This window comes from Ursus arctos, unplaced genomic scaffold (assembly GCF_023065955.2).
Source record: "Ursus arctos isolate Adak ecotype North America unplaced genomic scaffold, UrsArc2.0 scaffold_23, whole genome shotgun sequence".
Taxonomy (NCBI): domain Eukaryota; kingdom Metazoa; phylum Chordata; class Mammalia; order Carnivora; family Ursidae; genus Ursus; species Ursus arctos.
In genome coordinates this window covers 3490698-3509296 of record NW_026622908.1, presented here as the reverse complement: position 1 = coordinate 3509296, position 18599 = coordinate 3490698, and the positions used below count along the sequence as shown (strand labels likewise).

The following is an 18599-nucleotide window of genomic DNA, read 5'->3' as shown; positions in this document are numbered from 1 at the left end:
GGAGGCAACGCCTATATGTCTGTTGCATTAAACCGAACTGGTTAGTTGAGCACCACCTACGTGTAAAGCATGGTTTCGGGCCCTCTTGGGATTATAGCAGTGCATGAGAGGAGGGGCAAAATCCAATAGATAAGAAGTCAAATCATGGAGTTCTCCATCTCGGTGGTTTTCACCCCCAAGTTTGAGAAAACAGCATCTCCCAGGGTCAGAGAGAGTCAGCTCCCCCAAGCCACCCTCTCCTTTTTCCTTGCAAACAGAACCCTGGTTGTACTTAGGGTTCCAGACCTCCTCTCCATGAGTCAGGGAGGCGCAATCCTCACTCTCTAGGCCAGTCTCCCTGGTGATCTCATTCCCTTTGCCTGTGAGTGGCTTCGGGGTGGCCATGAGGTTCCATCCTGGCCAAGGAGACACGAGGAGGGAACATCACTAAAGGATGCCACACAGGATAAACAAGCAAACAACCCCCCCCCCAAAAAAAACCCCACAAAAAACCTCTCCACTCTCCTCTGGCTGTTGCTGAGGCTGCCTATGATGCCTGGAAAGGAAGCAGCCATTGCGAGCCCTTGTGGAGAAACACACATCCCCTGACCGGGGCCGAGCCGAATGCGGGAAAGAACCTGGGGCCCTGATGACGTCATGGAGCCACTGAATTCACCGGTGCTGGACTTCTTGTTACACAGATGAGCTTTCCTTATGGTTTAGTCCAGTCAGGTCAGAACTTGTGTTTTTTTGCATGCCAATGCCACCTAGATAATATGCTCCTTCCTGGCCTTGTTAATGTTGGTTCCCCTCGCTTCCTCTTCCGGGAAACAGGGCGTGCATCCGCCAGGAATATTGTGGGAGGGGTTCCTGCCTTGTGTGGGAAATGCCGCAGGGCCTTTCCCACCCTGGAGTTCTCTGCGCCTGCGCTCTGCAGAGACGAACTCTGCGCAGCCCCTGGACGGAGTTCCCCAGGGAGGTGGCAGGCAGTGGGGGGCAGTAGGAGCAGGGCGTGGAGGGCGACATCCTGACGTGCATCCTGGTGATTCCATTACAGCCCTGCGGCTCTGGCTGCATCACATAATCTCTCAGAAACTCAGTTTTCTTACCCGCAAAATGGGGATAAAAGTAGCCCCTACCTCAGGATAAGGATTAAATAAAACACCGTCAAAGTGCCTTTCCATGTGAACTCCTATTTATAGATACTTACTTTCTTTCAAGAAAAAGCCCAAAACAAAAAGCAGAAATGAAAGGCTTTTGTTCACCTTACTGGAAACAGAGAAATGAAATATAAAGACAGTTGTTGGGAAACAATTTGGGGAAAGTGGTGGTCTTCTCCAGGCAAGATTTTATGCTCTTTTCCCTACTTTTCCAACTAACACCACTCTAAGTGTTTCTAAAGAGCAGCACAGCTGAGAGCAGAGGAGAAAGAGGAGTCCCTTGGACAGTGGCCTGGAGCCCCACTGCCACCAACTATTAATAGCCTATAAACCCTTGGAGTGGAGCCCCGGCCCCTCCCAACCCCCTGGGACAGCAGAGGGGTCAGAAGACTGCCTGATATGGTCTCAGAATACTGGTGATCCCTGGAATCTCCCAGTTAGGGAACTGTTCTCCTGCTGGGCTGGGCCTGGCTGGGCTTCCTCCTACAGAGACCCCAGCCTGAACTGCTAGTCGGGTTCACATTCAGCGAGCACGAATTGACCTCTTTCTGGGTCCCCAGGCCACACACTACCTGCCTTGACACACATGATATCATTGTACCCTCACAGCAATGAGCACGGCTATCCTATGGAAATGGACCCCAGCTCAGAAAGCGGTCCTGGCCTGTTCAAGTCATTCAGAGAGGAAATTTGGCTCTCAGACCCAATTCACCTGTCTCTAAGCCAGTGCTCTAACATTTGTATTACACTGTGAAGTCTAGGGGACTTCTAAGGATTCAACAAGACCATTCAAATTCCCTGGTCATGCTGGCAAGAGAGGTGAGGGGCCTGGGGCTGAAGTGAGTCACAGAGCAAGGGCAAAGCCAGCCTGGCACCTGGACTCTGTGGCCTGGAGAAGCTGACCAGGCACGGCTCTGCTGGCTAGGGAGCCATGGGCTCAGAGAGCAGGTGGGGCCCCTCTGTGTCTCTCTGCACGGGCACACCCGATCCTATCCCTTCCGTGCTTGGACAACCTCAGAGACCCTCTCCTGGCCCTGAAAGGGGGACAAGGATAGTCCTTCAGAGTGATATTTGCGGTCCTTCATGACCGAACTCCTGCTCTTCTTTCAAAATTTACTCCTATTGTGTACCTTCTGTTCCCACCCACACTAATTGACAGGTGCCAGGATAGCATTTTGAGGGCAGGGATCGAATCTTAGGCCTTTTTGGAGCCCCAGATCCTGGCCCAGCATCCAGAGCAGCTGTGATGGTCAGGAATTGTGGAAGAACAGCCTCTTGTCATCTGGATCCAGAGAGCTGGAGTAGGAAGGATGGGGCATAGGACGTGGGGAAAGGAGGCCACACACAGGAAGGTCCAGACTGCCCCTTCTGACTCCAGGACTGAGTTCAAGAGATCCTGGGCCTGGGATGCTTAATCTTCTCTCCTTTAAGAGGTGCTAGCACCTGGAGCTTTGGTGTTGTCGAGGACATTAGGTCCGGGCTGCTTCCAGAAGGAAGGAGTCCTCCCAAGAGTTGGGCACAAATATTAGACTGTGTCTTCCTGGGTGCGGATGCCAGGACACCCTATGGAGGAATGACAGCACAAGCATTTCCTGAGTGCTGGCAATGAGCCAGGAATTGTTCTGGGAGCTGGTGACCCAAGAAGCACACCAGAAAGGAATCAATCTAACTCCGATGTCATTTTTCTCAACAATGAGTAGGAAGGGGGCGGGGAGCTCCTTTTCTTTCCATGACCATGGCTCTCAGAGTCTGGGAGCCTGGATGTCTGTGTTCTCAATTCCAATCCATGTGTGCTCCCTCCTGCTCCAGGTTGGGCAAGAGTTAGCTCTTCCCTGGGCCTTTGATAGGAGAAGTCATCTCTCCGCTGTGGCTTCTCCGCGGCAGCTGCCTCGGGGAGCGCTGTGAGCAGTGGCACAGGTGTTGGATCACGCCACACGCTCGGGTGCATACTCTCTTCCATGTTCCCTGTGCTCTTTCTGAGTCCTCTGGGAGACCATTATCACTTTTATTCTGCAGATGAGAGAAGACAGAAGGAGACTCAGGGAGCAGCGGGGGCTGAATCTGGAACCGCAGGCTCTGTCCATTCAACGAATGAGGAGCCAGCTCCTCACCCAGAGGACAGTGCACGCTCCAGGCTTTGCCCTCCATGCCTGTCCCAACCGCTGGGGTACCTGGAAGCCACTGGATGCCCTTTGAAGAAACATGTGGTCATGGAGACATAATGAGCCGGCTGCCAGGGGGACCTGGGGCTTGGGCTGGTACGTGCTTTGGACCACAGACAGTTCTGTTCCACCCCAGGCTGAGTCATTTGTGGACGGTCACATCGGGCCACTCTACAGTCTCGTGTTACCTGTTTTATAGCATTTCTGGGGTTCTTGCGGACTTTCCCAAACCTCCTTTGGTGAATGGTTTCACAGGCAACCCATACTGAGCTCTCTTGCTTTTTCACTTTTATTTCCACCGCTTCTCATTACGGCTGTGCTGTTTCCTCCCATGGCCTGTGTCCCTAAGAAAGGGAAGAGCTCCTGTTTCAGGAGAATGCCTCGTATGCCAGGCATGGTGACATATCATCTCTTCGAATTTAATCCTTATAACAAGCCTCTGAGAGTTTATTCCCATTTTTACAGTTCAGGATGACTAAGACGGAAGGATTTAGGACCTTTCCTTATACGGCTAGTAAGGGGGCAAAGCCAGAATTTGAACCTGACCTTCTAACCCCACCTATACTTTCCCGTACACCCACGGTCTCCTAAGGAGGTTGGCTGCTGCTCTGGTGGCTGCTTAAGCTCAAACTCAGCCTTGACCTCTGCTGTGGCTCCAGACTGGCTCTGCTGAGCTGCCCCAGACTCCTCTGTCCCAGGTGCTCTGCTCAGTCTTTCCTCCTAGTGGGTTTATTTGCTGAGAATCCTAGGCTCTGAGAGCTGCAAGGTCTTCAGAAGTCACCCAGTCCCCCTCCCCTGCAGCCTGAACCTCCTGTCCGATCCTCACAGCTTCCTTGGAGGTAAGCAGGACAGGTATTGTTTCCTCTTTTTTGGATAAGAAAATGTTTTCAGAGAGGGTGTGTGGATAGTCTCCATTTGCCCCTGCAGGCCTGCTTTCAAACTTTCTCTGCCCTTCTCTGTGCCCCAGGAGGCTGCAACAGCTGGGCTCCCTTGACCTCTGGGTGGGAGGCTGGAAGGCTGGAGTAGAAAGGAAGGTGTTCACGCTCTCCTGTGCAACCTCGGGCAGCTCGTTTACGACATCTGCAGAATGTGATGCTAATGACCCCTTCCTTATGGGCTCATGAAGATGAGGAGAAATGCTTACAGACAGAGTGGGTGTCAAGCATGTGAGCGACTTGAATATCTTCCCACGAAAGCAGAGGGCCGTGAGGTCAGAGGCCCCTGGGCCCAGCTTAGCCACCAGGCAGCACTGTGGCTCTGGGTGGGCTGTCCGCCTGCGAGCCGGCGGGGCTGGGTGCGGTGATTTCTCGGTGCCCTGGCCGCAGCGGGCTTGGAGTTGCGGGGTGGCTGCACGAGGCAGACAGGGTGCAATGGCAGGAGCACCTATGAGTGCATGGGCTACGCCTGTCGGGAGCACAGCTCACAGGACCCACAGCTGTGAGTTTCAGCCCCTAGGAGGAGGCAGCTGCGGTGAGGCCGGGGCGAGAAGCCAACCTGCCAGGCGCCTGCCCGAAGGACTCAGCCCTCTCGCCGGAGCGCTGAGACGCCCTGGATGGATGGAAGCAAGGTACCGGTCCTTGTGTCCCTGGGGTGGGGAGGCTTCCTTGGCTGAGGCCGCTGGTGCAGTGGGAACACCTGGGGGAGGCTGGGGAGAAGGGGGGGTTCAGTGCCAGGTCCTGAGAGGGATCTGGGTGGGTGCCGTAGCACCCCCAGCAACAGCCCGTCCCTCCTCTGGACGTTTCTAGAGGAGAGATTTGGTGTGCTGGCTTCCTGGTCTCGGAGCTGGCCTGGCCCGGCCTGCCCCAGCAGAGGAGAATCAGCGTCTGTCTGTGAACACTCGCCCTCTGCACGGGGCTGCCAGAAATTCTGGAGGCAAAAGCTGAGGAATTTGAAGCATTTATGACTTAGCGGGATTGTTCCCAAACTTCAGGCTTCTCTAAAGAGCCTTCTGGATTTCATTGTGGTTGCTTCTCAGCGCTTAGATCCTGGCCAAGGGCTCCCTGGGTCTCACTTTTCAGGGCTGGACTCTGGCTGTAGGGTCTGGGCCTCTGTGAGGCTGGCTGAGTAATGCATGGGTGTTTGCAAACCTTGCTGCCTGCCCTAAAGTAAAAAGCATAGAAACCGAAGTTGGTAGTTCGAGCCCTTTCTAAAAGGTTATCTTGGCCACACCACTTAACATCTCTGGCTTTTCTGCTCATCTCTCACATGGCTTGGTACCCCTGAGAACCTAGGGTAGTAGCTTTACTAGAGAATAAAAATCCAGGTAGAATAACATGCTTTTTTCTAGCAGCTGTTTCTCTTGAGTTTGAATGGTAGCTACTATCTTCTTACAGATTCTGCCTCGTGCCTTCATCCCCACATGCAGCTAATTGACCCGGGGTGAGCATCTGACCCACACAGGGCTAGTGATTAGCATTCAGGCACTTATTGGGAGCCCCGCTTTGGTATCCTAAGCCATAAACTCTGTGCACAATGGCCAATAGCTTTCCTTTCTATATTTCCACTTCCCTGCTGCTCCACTGCAGACATCACTGGCCAGGAAGAGTGCTGGATTTGCCAGATTGATTAGTAATGTCTGCCATAGTTGTGTAGCAGAGTAAGCATGATGCTATTTGCTGACTCTGGTCCCGTGCTTGGAGCAATAACAGCAGTAAGAATTCATATCTGACATGGAACTCTCCGCTTTACCCAATGTCCACAGTAACACTCTCATTCAGTCCCCTCGACAAGCGCTGGGTGATACAATGGTCCTGCTCAGTCTGGGATGGTTACTGTGAGAATTGGAGCATAGCCTCAAGCCCGAAGAGGGTGAGGGGGGGAAGGAGACTCCTGAGTCAGGCAAGCGGAACCAAGCCCTGTACTGAACATGGGACAGGTCCCCCTTATATCTCACTACAAAGAAAGAGGCTCAGAGAGGTAAAGTGATTTGCCCAACAGCACACAGCTACAAGTGCCAGGCCTTGAGCCCAGGTGCTATGCTCTAAATGGAAGTTCCCGGGGCTTCTGGCTGTACCCAAAACACGTGCTTGTACACTCTTGCTTGGGTCGATCCTGGGTCAGTGTTACTTGATTCCCTGACACTCCGGGGAAAATGTCGAAGAAGATGGCTGCTCGGGGGCTTGCTTGCTTTCCCCTGGAATTCCATTTTGAAATATCTCATGGAGTTGTTGTAAATATGCATCATCGTGGCACCTTCACCTTTCAAACAGCATTCATGCAGAGGCCAGTGTGAGTAATCCTGGTTGTGAATGGAGGAAGCAGAGACTTCCGGTGGAGTCTGCTCACACATGGGCACAGGCCAGGACAACAGAACCGTGGCGCGTGCTCTCAGCAGGGTGGCCCGGCCTGGTCTGTGCACCAGGATGGCTGTCACCACGCTTCTTCGGTTCCCTGCTGCTGGGTCCACACACATTCCCTGAAGCAGATGCAGGAGCCACCCCAAAGGGGTAGAGGGAGGGCTCACAGGCAGCCGCTGGGCAGCCCTGGAGAGGCTTGGTCGCTAAAGACCCAGCGTCCAGCTGGAGCGCCTGCGCACTTGTATGGCAGCGCCCTCCTCCCTGGCTCTTTTGTCCAGCTCCCAGGCTGAGCTCCTGCCTCCACCCCTGCCCTGCACTGTGGTTCCACCCCTGCTCCCGGTGGGGGGGGGGGGGACGAGGCCAGTTGGTTAGTCCGCTCTGTGAATAATGCCCCTTCCCTCTGGTCTCAATCCTTGCTTACTTCCTGGGCTCAGCCCTACCTCTGGAGTCCCCCTGCCTGAGCTGGGTCCAACCTGTGGGAGCCTCACCTGTAAGACGTCAGCAGCTCTGGCTGCTCTCCTGGGCACAGCAGTGCTCAGCTCTCCTAGCCCCCACGCCCTTCCCCTCCCTCTAGACACAAGCCTCATGCTCCGCCTGTCTCCTGCTTTTCTGCCCAAGGCTGGACTTTTCTGCCCCAGGTTCCCAGTCCAGGGCATAGGCAGGCCATGTCTTTGAGGGAGAGAAAGCAAGGCTCCCTCAGCCAGTAACACCTGTGCCCCTTCCCAGAGCACCCCAAATAACCAAGTGTTTGGCAAGAAAAGACACAGAATGGACCTTTGGAGGTTTTGTTAAATCTTTCTTCATTCAGAGTTTCTTCCAGTGGGTTAAGGAACACTGTACCTTTTCCCCTCTGCCAACCAACTAACTAGTTAAATACATTAAATAAAGTCAAGAGGAAGCACAGTATTTGAGATGTGAAAAGGAACACTGATTCACAGTTGGAATCCAACCCCGCTGATCTTGAGCTTGACCCCTGTCTCTAGCCTGTGTGGCCCCAGGAATCTAGGATGCTAGGAGTCTGGACGCAGCAGGGAATTGTGGGGACAATAAAGACTTCAGAGTCAGAACCAGGTTTGAGTCCCAGCTGGTGAACCTCTGTTTTCTCTTCTGTAAAATAGGGACGACAGCTGCCCCTCCCGGAGAGGTTGCTTGCCCAGTTTTCTGCAAAAGCCAACCTGTGCCTGACACAAGGCAGCAGCCCAACAAGTTTTTCTCAAGTCTTTGCTTGACCTCTGGATCTCCTCTCTGACTCACCGCCTCCTGACCACAAAGGGGCTTGGAGCTGAGCTTTCCTGAGAGGGAGCATCTGTCCCCTGGAAACACCCTCAGCTTTGGCAAGCAAAGGGGGTCTGAGCCCCCTAACTCCCTAGCAGGAGCTTAGCAGGGACTGTGGCCGGAGGGGGTCACGCAGAGCAGAAGCAGGGGAGGAGATGCAGCTCGGTTCCGTGCAGGGTCTGAATCGGGGGTCAGAGGACAGTAGCAGGGCTTGGAAGTCACTCGACCGTATGCACATGGGGATGAGGCCACGGCGGTTTCGTTCTCTGCAGTATTCTGCACCTCGCATGGTGTCTGGTGGCACAGGCAATGTTTAAATCTGTATTGAATAAATGAATGACAGCCTTATCAGTCAGAGCCTGGTTGCTTCAGGAATTCCTTTTAAAAACAAGGCAAAGGAGAACAGCTGCTGGCAGGAAACAGAGGTCCTCTGGCAAACAGACGGGTCTGTCTGGATGCAAAGAGTTAGCGATTGGTCAGGCAGCAGAGACGCGAATTCTAGAGGCCTTGAGCAGGCAAAGGAATTCTGGTCTACGGACGGGCAAACTGCCGAGGGAGCCGAGGAAGACCTACTAAGTTCAAGAGGTTAGAACCCAAACGCTAGATCCTGGCTGGCCGGGCTCACAGCCCAGCTCTGGCACCCACGAGGCACGTAACCTGTATCAAGTCCTGAATCTCTGGGCCCTTATTTTTCCCTTTGTAAAACGAGGATGATAACAGTATGTGCCTCACAGTCTTGCAGAGAGGACTCAATGAGATTATCTGTAGAAGGTCCACACTGCAAGTGCGCAGTAAGTACCCCTGTTGGGATTACTGGAGAGGAGGCCAGATGATCTGAGCTGGGTTTCAAGACACGGAGGCAGGGAACAGATGCAGGATGGATAAGCCCAAAGGGAGACTGGTTAAGAGGGCATTGCAATGTCCAGGCATGAGGGGATGAGGCCTTAATTAGGGGAACACTCGGGGCCTGAAGAGGAGAGCAGTGCAAAACACGTGGTTGATGAAGCAATCAGTAGAACGGATTGGCTGTGGTGGAGGGGAAGATCAGAGGAGGGGAAGCAGAAAGTTCAGAACTCCTTTGTGCATCTGAGAGCCCCTGGGAAGGAGACGGCACTTCTGGAAGAGACAAGGGATGTCTAAAGAAGGAGCAGATATGGGGAGGATAAAAATGCAGTGTGGGTGTGTTCGGCTGTGCTAAGTGGGCTAATGCAGTAGCCCATTCAGGGGGATGTGAGGCTGGAAATGCCCAACCAGCCAGGTGACATGTCGGGGCTGGGGTGGAGACAGGCCCTAGTGAAGCCAGGCAGAGACAGAAGTATGGAGGATGCCCTAGGCAGCATTCACATTTGGGGGCCAGGGAGATGGAAAAAAGCCCACCTAGGAGCCAACAGAGCAGCAGCCAGAGAGCGGGAGAGAAGAGGAAAAGTGTAGTGTGTGCATGACCTTTGTAGCTGCGTTCCTGGAAGAAGGTGGTGGACCGCAAGGTCAGATGCTGCAGGGCCAGCAGAAGAGGGGTCGGGGCCAGCCCCGTGTGTGAAGAGCTGACCCTGCTGAGAGCAAGTTCAGCTGCTGAAAAACTAGTAGTGGATTCTAGGGGTCATAAAAGAAAGGGGGAAGCGAGGAAGTGGATCTGTATCCTTCCAGGAGAGTGTCCCAGGGAAAACGTGAACCGGGGCAGACGGTGGAATTGGCTGGAGAGCTGGCTCAAGTGCAAGTGGTTTTTCACTGTAGAAATCTGCATGGTTTAGAGCAAAAGTCCAGATGCTGGAGGAGAAGGGAGCTGGTCCCGGAGGAGGGGCAGCCTGGGAACTGGGGCGGGAAGAAGGGAGAGGCAGTGAGATGTTGGGATGCTATGGAAAACACAAGAAGTGAACGGCTTTGATTTCTTGGTAAAGGAAGAGGGGAAGACCTAGTGCAGGGAGGAAGTAGGCGGAGGGGTCTGGGAAGCAGGTAGGCACGGACAAGTGGCCATTCTGTGACTTCCTGTAGCAATTCCACGCTGGGGAACAAGAATGAAAATGTCCACCAGTGGGGCCGAGCAGAGGGTGACTTGGAGAGGCAAGGAAGCTTTGAGTGCAAGGACAGTGTTCAAGTGACTGGCAATGGAGCCCAGCCTGGATTTTGGGGGCCTGACTGGCTGTTTGCAGAATAAAGACCGTGATTTCTCAGCAACAAGTATGACTTTAGACAAGTGACCCTAAATCTCCATTCGGCTTTAGGGTGAGTTGTGTGTTTTCTTGTAGCAGCAAATCTGTATGGTACGTGACATCAGTGCTCCTGGTGGCGGAGGCCCCTAAAGGTTACATGGCAGCTGGGGTTTGGTTATTTTCTGGGAGAATCTACCTAGGGAAACTCAGAGGTATCTGGTCCTATCTTGTCATGTCACCGTATTATTTTAAATGAGCTGCATCTGTGGCCCACCTCCGTTGGGATGGAGGAATCCATGTGGGGAGGGACCCTCTACTTTCCGATCTTTTGCGCATGGCAAGGGGCTGAACTCAGAACAAGAATGCCACAAGAATTCCCCGACGTGATTGCATTCTGATCATGCGTGGTTTGGGGCCTGGCCCAGGGAGCTGACTGGGATTCCTGTTGTCCTATGGTGTTTGGTGTCCCGCTCAGCAATGCCAGGGCATACTCATCTTGTGGGGATGGGAATCGTCATGAAGAGAACGGGAGAGAAAGCTCTGCATCTTATTGACAAAGAGCACCAAAGGCATGCAGGTCAGGAAGCCATTTACTCCAGATAGGTGAGTTTTATGAATGAAAGAAATCTGGCGGCTCCCCTGGTCAGGGTGGTTGCTGGTGAGCTCGGTCTCTCACAGGCAATCACAGACCTGGTCACGGGTCTGGACCAAGCAATTCCAACGTGAGAGGGGCGGATGTTATGGGGATGAGCTGCAAGAACTGACGATGCAGGAAGTTGAGGCTCAGGGACAGCACAGAGGATGCAAGCACCCACGAGGGCACCCCATTGACTCAGAGCGTGGACGACGCGAGGAGGGCTCCATGGCCTCGGGAACCCGGCTTAGCGCATGCTCGCTGGTCACCATTGTTACCGCCCATTATTTTAAGCCAACTGCCCCCGGTTCCGTGAGAGTGTGCATTCTCCAAAATCATGATGAATGAGGAACGATGGGGTAAGCTGTGAAGCTGGAGTGGAAAAGGCTTCCAGGAGCTGCTTTTCAGAAACACTGGCAAGTGTTTGCCAAGGGCGGGCCCTGTGTTTCTTTGGGCAGTTGGCGAGGCCATTGTCAGGGTTTCCGGGAAGACATGTGAGAGGCTCTGAGTCGCACGGCCCCAACCCCATCTCCCATACCAAGCCAATGTGCAACAGATTAAATATTTATCTATTGTCCTGTCCGCCTCAATAAAACATGGCACTCTTTAAAATGGTGGCCTTAATGACGTTTGTGTGTCTTGGAATGCGGCCCTGGGCTAGCAAATCGCATCTGAAGATGTGAAAACATGAAAATCGATAACAAGAAATGAAAAGCCTGTTTCACCGATAAAACCTCATTTATCTTAATCCGTGGGGCTTCTCAGAATTTCCTAAGTGCCCTTTGAAATGCCAGCGTCAAAGCCCGGGCCCACGTGCGCTGCGCGCGGAAGGCCCAGGGGAGCCATGGCCAAGGTCTGGATTGCTCAGGCCACGAAAGCCTGCTGAGGAGAAGCGTCCTTCTGGGGCAGGCACCCACGGCACTGGTGTCCCGCCAAATTGCTCCCCAGAGGGGGTTTCCAGGGATATTTCTGGGATTTCAAAACTCCCAGTGAAAATAATGTACCATGGGAATGAAAGGTATTTCACAAGACCCTAACCGTGAAGCCTAAGTGACCCACTTCTGGTCGGCCTCATACAATGTGGCAGGCATGCTAACAGTAATTCATGCTGACTAATGTGAACTGGGAAAATGAAATTTTGATTCCATCTCCAGGAAGCCTATACCTTGTCCTGCCACCCCAACCCCCCCAGGGTGGATGACTGCATTCCTGCCTCCCCTCCCCACTCCACCCCCCACTGAAGCCACACAGGGACCACCACAGCCCTCTGTGGTGACGAGGTTGGCAGCACTGGTCCCCAGGGATCAGCTTTCTGGCTGTAAGTCGTTCCCTTTATTTCATGCACACAGCCCCCTCCCGGCTTCTGGTTCCCTTACCTCTTCTCAGAGGACCAAAGAGCAGGAGGGTTGGAGATGGCTTAGGACCTCCTGCCCTGCCAGCAGCCCCCGCGAGATGGAGGATGAGGCTTTCCTAAGGACACCCAGGCTTCCAGCTCCGGCTTGAGACCAGATTGGGGGGGACGAGGGTCCATCTCCTTTGCTGGCCTCCTTGGTTCTCCAGCTGTCACCCAGCTTTGCAGATGGAGGCCAGTCTCAGACCCCCAATGGCTGACTGCTTTCTCCAGTCTTCTCACACAGTGGCCAGAGGCTATTTTCTCATAAAATCCACAGGCCTCTGCCACCTCTGATCTGGTACCTCTTCTCCCTGCCTCACTCCCTGTCCTCTAGCCATCTGGCTTTCTGCAGTTTTGTCCAGGGAGCCAAGTCTTCTCCTGGCTTGGGATCCTCCCCAAGCCGTTCCCTTGAACAGCAAGCTCTTCCCTTGAGTAGGCGTCCTTTGAAAACCTCACTTTGCCAGAGACCTCTCTTGATGTCAAAACCTAGTGGGACCTCTTCCATAGTTTTCTTTGTCCTCCGTGGCCCTCACCATTTGTAGGTACCACTGATCTGTGATGATTTTTTATGCCTCTCCTTGAGTGAGCTCCACAAGGGAGCCTCCTTCGCCACCAGACACGGCACCCTGAAGACATCAGACGCTCGGCACATACTTGTTGACTATCTGGCACTGGCTAAACGAACCGATGTGTTCCACAGAGCTCTCATCCTGCACATTTCTCAGGGGGCACATAGGTCCCATGGTCAGATGTAATCTGGATGTGCTCTGTCTCCCTGTAGAGGGTCATAATACGCATCCGTGTAGGAAACTCTGAGATGTACTCCAATTAGAACACAAAAAACAAAAAAAATAAAACCAAAGCTATAAAAAGCAAGTTTACTTTTCTTTAGCCTCACATTTCCCAAATATATTTGAATGTGACTTTTTTTCGCTTAACATCTACTAACATCCTGCAAATATACTTGGAGACCTGCTTCACTAATGGCTTCTGACTTGGGAAGTCCAAAACTCCAGACTGTCAGGCTTGGGGTGGGGGCTGCTGGCCTGCGCGGAGCACGCTCGTGGATGCATACGCACGAATTCGCATGTGCAACACAGGGTGTGTGAGCAAATTGTGAAGCTAGCCTGGGTTTAGATTTTTCAGGGAAAAGAAAGGGAAAAACAGTCAAAATTTGGTATTTGCAGATATCCCTTGGTGTTTGCAGCTACGGTCTTTGGAGTTATCGTGGTAGCAGCTTGCACACACGGACTTGTCTTTTGCTGAGACTTGAATCTGCCAGTGGTGGGAAGCTGGTGGGTGGACACAGGTCCCTTAGTGGCTGAGCGAGTCTACCTCCTACATGACATTTCATTTCAAAGCAGTTCTCCTGTTCTTAGTATTCTCTTGAATTTTCCAATAGACCTAAGTGAATTTTGGGGGGGGGTGTATTGCACGCCATATTCGCACGAGTGAAGGTTTCAGGACCTATCCCTCTTGCATAGCTAGGATAGTTTAGGTAGGTAGGGTTCCCGAGGTGGAGCTGCAGTGGACGCAGTGGGTCTCAAAATTATGTTTGATCAGCCCCCACTTAGGGCAAAACTTCTTGACCTACTGACTCCATCTAGTCTCATTTTCCAGTGGAAAAATAAATTAGTGGTGATTTGGGGGAAGTGGATTATGTATACATTTACTTTAGCACTGGAGTGTGGACAATTCATATTTGAACCACAATGTATACATGTCTTCGAGTCTGGTTATTGGAAAATAACAGTTCGAGAAGACTTTTGATGCAAATACGCTTGGGTATGCTACGTAGGGTTAACCAAGCGCCCCACAACAAAATACACTGATAATGATAAAGCTAAGCTAACAGTAATTCGTAATTAGAAAGGGCTGACTATAGCCATTGCAAATCGCAACCAACTCAAGGCGACACTGATGATGTGCTGATAAAGAGTCTTCTCCCAGATTTTGGGAACGCCAACTCTGGGCCTGCAACATGGGAAACGGGAGTTTTCGGAGAGAACAGACGAGCAGGGCCATAGGCTTGTAGCAGAATCCACACGCTATTTACTAACCATTAGTACTTGCTTAGTCGGTTACAAATTAGTAGGTGTAGTGATATGTACAAATGAAAACTTCATCAAATTGTACACATTCACCATAATAATCTAAAGGAGCCCTTTCAAAAAAAAAAGAAAAATTCAGTATAGGCTGCCTGAGAATGTCTCTGGTCACATACCCCTGACCGCCGACCCACTACCCACTCGCTCTCAGTTTCAACGTCTGAAGTCACTGTCCAGGCAGCATTCCCTCCTTCCAGGGGAGGGCTTTCATTTCCTAGCTCAAGCAGACCAGAGGTGTGCATTTGGATTTATAAAGTATTCATAGTCTCACTTGAAAAAAAATTTAATGTCCAGTGCAACTCTCCAAGATACAATAAGTGAAAAAAGCAATGTGCCTGACAGTATGTCTAACATGCTGTTTATGTAAAAAAATGATTTTATATGTGTGTTGATGCCTTCTATGGCCTGATAATCTCTGGAAATGAATATGCAAAACAGATCCAAATAGTTGCCTCTGGGGAAGGTTATTGGCTGCTGGGGGAGGGGAGGGAGGCCGACTTAGGTTTTTTACTAGACACCCATTCATGCTTTCTGAATTTTGTGCCACTTATATACGAACTACTAAAAATATCGATGAATGTAGAAGAGAAAAGGCACAATAACAACAACAAAACCTAGCAAGCCCACAGAGACTTGGTTTCTTTTCTTTTTTCTTTTCTTTTCTTTAAGAGGTGACGGTGGAGTTTGGTTTATTTATTGTTCTGACGCCTTTCTCCGCCTTCAAAAACACTGTTGTGTATTAAGCTGGAGATTCTAGAATCTAAAGGAAAACCTCCAGATGAGAGATCCAAACCTTAGGCTTCTAGACCGAGGCAGAGACCTCCATCTCGAGACCAGTGATTTAAAACCTTCCCAGTGTTCTGATGTGTTTCCATTACCATGTAAACGCAAAATAAAAAAGGGGTGCTCTTCATGAGGCCCCTTGTACTTCGTACATTTGCAGCTTGAATGTAAAGAATAAAAGGACAACAAAGGAGACAAAATTCGTACAGCAAAGCGTGTTTAAATGAATGCATTCCTCTTATTTCATCCCGCTTTCGGACTGCTCAAGGACACAAAGCAATGGTTTATCTTGATTTGCTATCAGGAATTTAAATGAGCGCAAACAGAAATATGACACTATTTAGTGCTTCCTAATGAAAAACGTAGTATTTCGGTAATCATGTAAAAAGAATTGTATTCTTTTCCATAAATTGGCACAAGAGCCTGCGTTGTCTTTCTATCTTAAAAGCTCATTATGCTGAGTAACGATTATTTTCTTAGAGCAAAATATCCACAGAAATATGTGGTGTATCTGAATTTTATGGGTTCTGAGTCATGGCAGGTAGACAGCAGGAAATGTTTCGAAGCTGGAAGGAAATGTTTGGGACAATATGGGAGGCCTAACTCGGGGGGAGGGGGGTGGGCGGTGACGGAGACAGAGATCCAGATGAATTCCTCAAACTAGAGGTGGGCTTTGGGCAGTGAGCTGAACGTAGTGGCAAGACAGGCACAGACTATGGGTGGGTATCCAGCCTGGTGACGATCTGGCATATTTAGGAAAATCCTATAATGAAGATGTAATAGCAGAACGAATTATTATTTACCCCAAGGCCTTGGTCAATTTAAGGGCAAGTGTTAAGTACTACAAGCCCTATCCCTCTGTCTGGGGGGTATTCCCCCCCCATATGTCAAGTATGCCAAAGCTTCCCCATGCTTCCTGTCCTGGTCACTCCTACTTCAGCCCCTTTCCTATTCCCACAGCACCCAGCAGCCTGGGACAAGCAGAGCCCTGTATTTCAAAGTTGGGTTCACCGAGAGGGGATACAAGTAACCACAAGCCCGCGAGTGAGCCCACGCAAGGAGACTGCTCGGCCTGGGTCTAAATGACTTACATTTTTCCTTGCCTCAATTAGCCGGTAATTGCATGTGGGCAGACTTAGCCAGAAATGGTCTAAATGATCAATTAGAAGGCAAAAAGGAGTTCCTTTCTTTAAAGTTCAAGGGTCTCTGTTGAAGAGCCCTACTTCCTAAGCCCTGCTCACGTGGGCCTGCGCCCAGCTCTCCGTGGTGCCTGAGTATATTTGTACATTTGCCTAACGATAATGAATTGAGTACTTATTTTGCAGGAAAATATAGGGCACTTCCATTACATGCAATCAAGCAAAAAGGCTGCAGAATGTGCCACTCCATTAATTTTAAACAGAATTCTTCCCAAATGTCACCCTGAAACCAGAGTATGGGGTTATTACAAATCTGAAGGAATTAAGAGTAATTTTCATTTGTACAAAGTAGTTGAGGGACATGACTTGTGCCACACACACACACAATTAATTGAGTTAAAGTGGATTAGCCGATGTCAGTGTGAATCACTGAGCCCTGACCCAGCCCGCCTAGTGGTGAGACTGGGGGAGGGGGCTCCGCCATCTTTGCACGCAGGTGCACACACCGCCCCCACAACTAGAGCGCGTGCGTGCGGGGTGGAATGGGAGGGGCTAGCTGGCAATGAGCACGTTCAAAGAAGAAAAACCAACGCCAGCCTCTGGCAAGCCTCGGTTTCCTTGTCTGTAAAAGGGGATTATAATACCTGCCTCCGTGGGAATCCTGAGGGCGTCGGAGCACTTAGCGTGGTGTCCGGCACATAGTTTGCGACCGTTAACTGGAAACTATTACCTTTATTTTCATCTTCTCAGGGGAGTCTCTTGTGCCTAAACTGGTTCCCAAATCACGCTGAGGACATCTGGACCTAGCCCCAGGGCCTGGGGGGTGCGAGTCAGCCCCCTGAGCTACTGATCCTTTCCTTCCTAACTTCAGCCCTGCCGCCCCGGGCGGGAGCCGGACGGGTGGGGAGCACAGAGCTGGGCATGGGGACAAGCGGGCGGAGGCGGCTGGGGAGCGGGCCGGTGTGCCCCTCACTCCACGTTCCGGTACTTGGTGAAGAGGTTGTACAACACTCGCAGTGTGGATTTCAGGTCACAGTTGACAATGTCTGCGTAGAAAACAAACACACACGTCGCTTCAGTGGGGCCACGCAGCGCACAGCAGGCGTCCTCGTCCCCCTCCTTCTACCACCCACTTCGTGTGCCCGGCCTGGTCCTGGGGTGGGTGCCCTGCCCCTCACCCCCCAGCACATCATCTGGTGCTCCTGAGGAGCCTCCAGTCCTGTTGGGAGAGAAGAGCCTCCCCCACCAGACACCCAGAGGCAGGTGGGTGGGGAAGGATGGGCAGTGTGTAGGGTAGTAAGAATTCGGAGTAGGCGGCGGCTGCAAGGGCCAGTGGTGCTAGGCGGGGATGAGGGGAGTCCCCGCCTCTCACTGAAAGCAGACCCCAGAGCCTACAGGCTTTGCTCTGGAAACGACATCCCCAGGTGAGGGGCCCCTTTCCTGTCTCCTGAGTCTCACTTGTGCCTGGGGCTCCGCTGCCTTCAGTCCGTGCCACTGAGCCAGCCAGGAGCGGTGGGGAGAAGCGGGGGTGGGGGGAGGCAGGTGGGGAGTGAGGGCAGAGCTGCCTCTCCCGGAGGAAGGGAGGGCCCCAGAGGGCACGGAAGCCCACCTGGCAGGGAGTACTTAGTAAACAGGTGTCATCAGGGGACAGACTGCTCCTGGTGGAGGACCGAGCAAGGCAGCTGGGTTTGAGGCTGGGAGTTGGTGTTTTCAGGAGAGTTCTGCCATGGGTTCCCCAGCCTTTATTCAACCATTTCCTCCCTCCTCCCCTTCTATTTACCAGTCACTTTCTTCTCTGGTTGCCCCTTGACCCCTCTGCCAGCTCCTCCACCCTACAAGGCGCCCCTCCCTGGTCTTGTCACCCCCGCACTCACTCCCCTGAACAGCTGTCCTTTGAAGAGAGGGAGTAGAGAGAACATAAAAAAAGCATTCTGCCTACTATATAGGAGTGAATATTTAGATAAAAAATAAGGAAAAGCCAAGGACAAAGCAAAAGGCGAAAGCCCAATGACTATAAAAGTCAGGACAGCAGTTACCTTTAGGGAGAAGGCTGAGGATTACGTAGCTGGAAGGAGTACCTGGGAGCTGGGGGATCGTTACACGGTGGCTTGCGGGGTGAGACTTCACAGACCTCAACATTGATATCTTATGTACCTTTCTGTATATGTGATGTTTTGCACAGTAAGAATGATTTTTAAAAACCTAACTATGCAGAAGGTCAGATGAAGGAAATGAAGGACAAGAAAATAATAAATGCTCTGGGATTCGAAGCGGGGAGAGCTCCCGCTGAGCCACTGGGAAAGAAGGGATTGGGGAGGATGTCGGAACTATACCCACACCCGGGTCAGTAGGAACAGGGACTCTTGGAGATCAGGCAGAGCAAGAGGCCAGTGGCTCCAACAGGCTGGGTTGTGGCCCCCAGGTCTTAGCCTTGGGGCCCGTGCAGCTGGGGCTGCCACAGCTAGGCGCGCTCAGGCCCTGGGGCCCAGGCTCTGCAAAGACTGACACTGACTGGGCCACAAG

The 18599-nt window shown here is 51.9% G+C and overlaps 1 protein-coding gene and 1 long non-coding RNA gene across 3 annotated transcripts in view; one reads left to right on the top strand and one right to left on the bottom strand.

Moving 5' to 3' along the window:
* Window positions 1-3773: 3773 nt before the first annotated feature.
* LOC125281235 (uncharacterized) lies at window positions 3774-8545 on the top strand. Its single transcript, XR_007188375.2, has 3 exons — window positions 3774-4140; window positions 4750-4868; window positions 7716-8545. It is a non-coding gene; the product is annotated as an uncharacterized LOC125281235 (long non-coding RNA).
* Window positions 8546-15137: 6592 nt separating this feature from the next.
* Window positions 15138-18599, bottom strand: part of PARVA (parvin alpha) — a 162660-nt gene continuing 159198 nt past the window's right edge. For both annotated transcript variants that reach the window (XM_057317622.1, XM_026486801.4), the window contains one exon: window positions 15138-17122. In XM_057317622.1, the coding sequence (XP_057173605.1) occupies window positions 17046-17122 (77 nt within the window). In that variant the 3' untranslated portion in view covers window positions 15138-17045. The remainder of the gene's footprint in view (window positions 17123-18599) is intronic.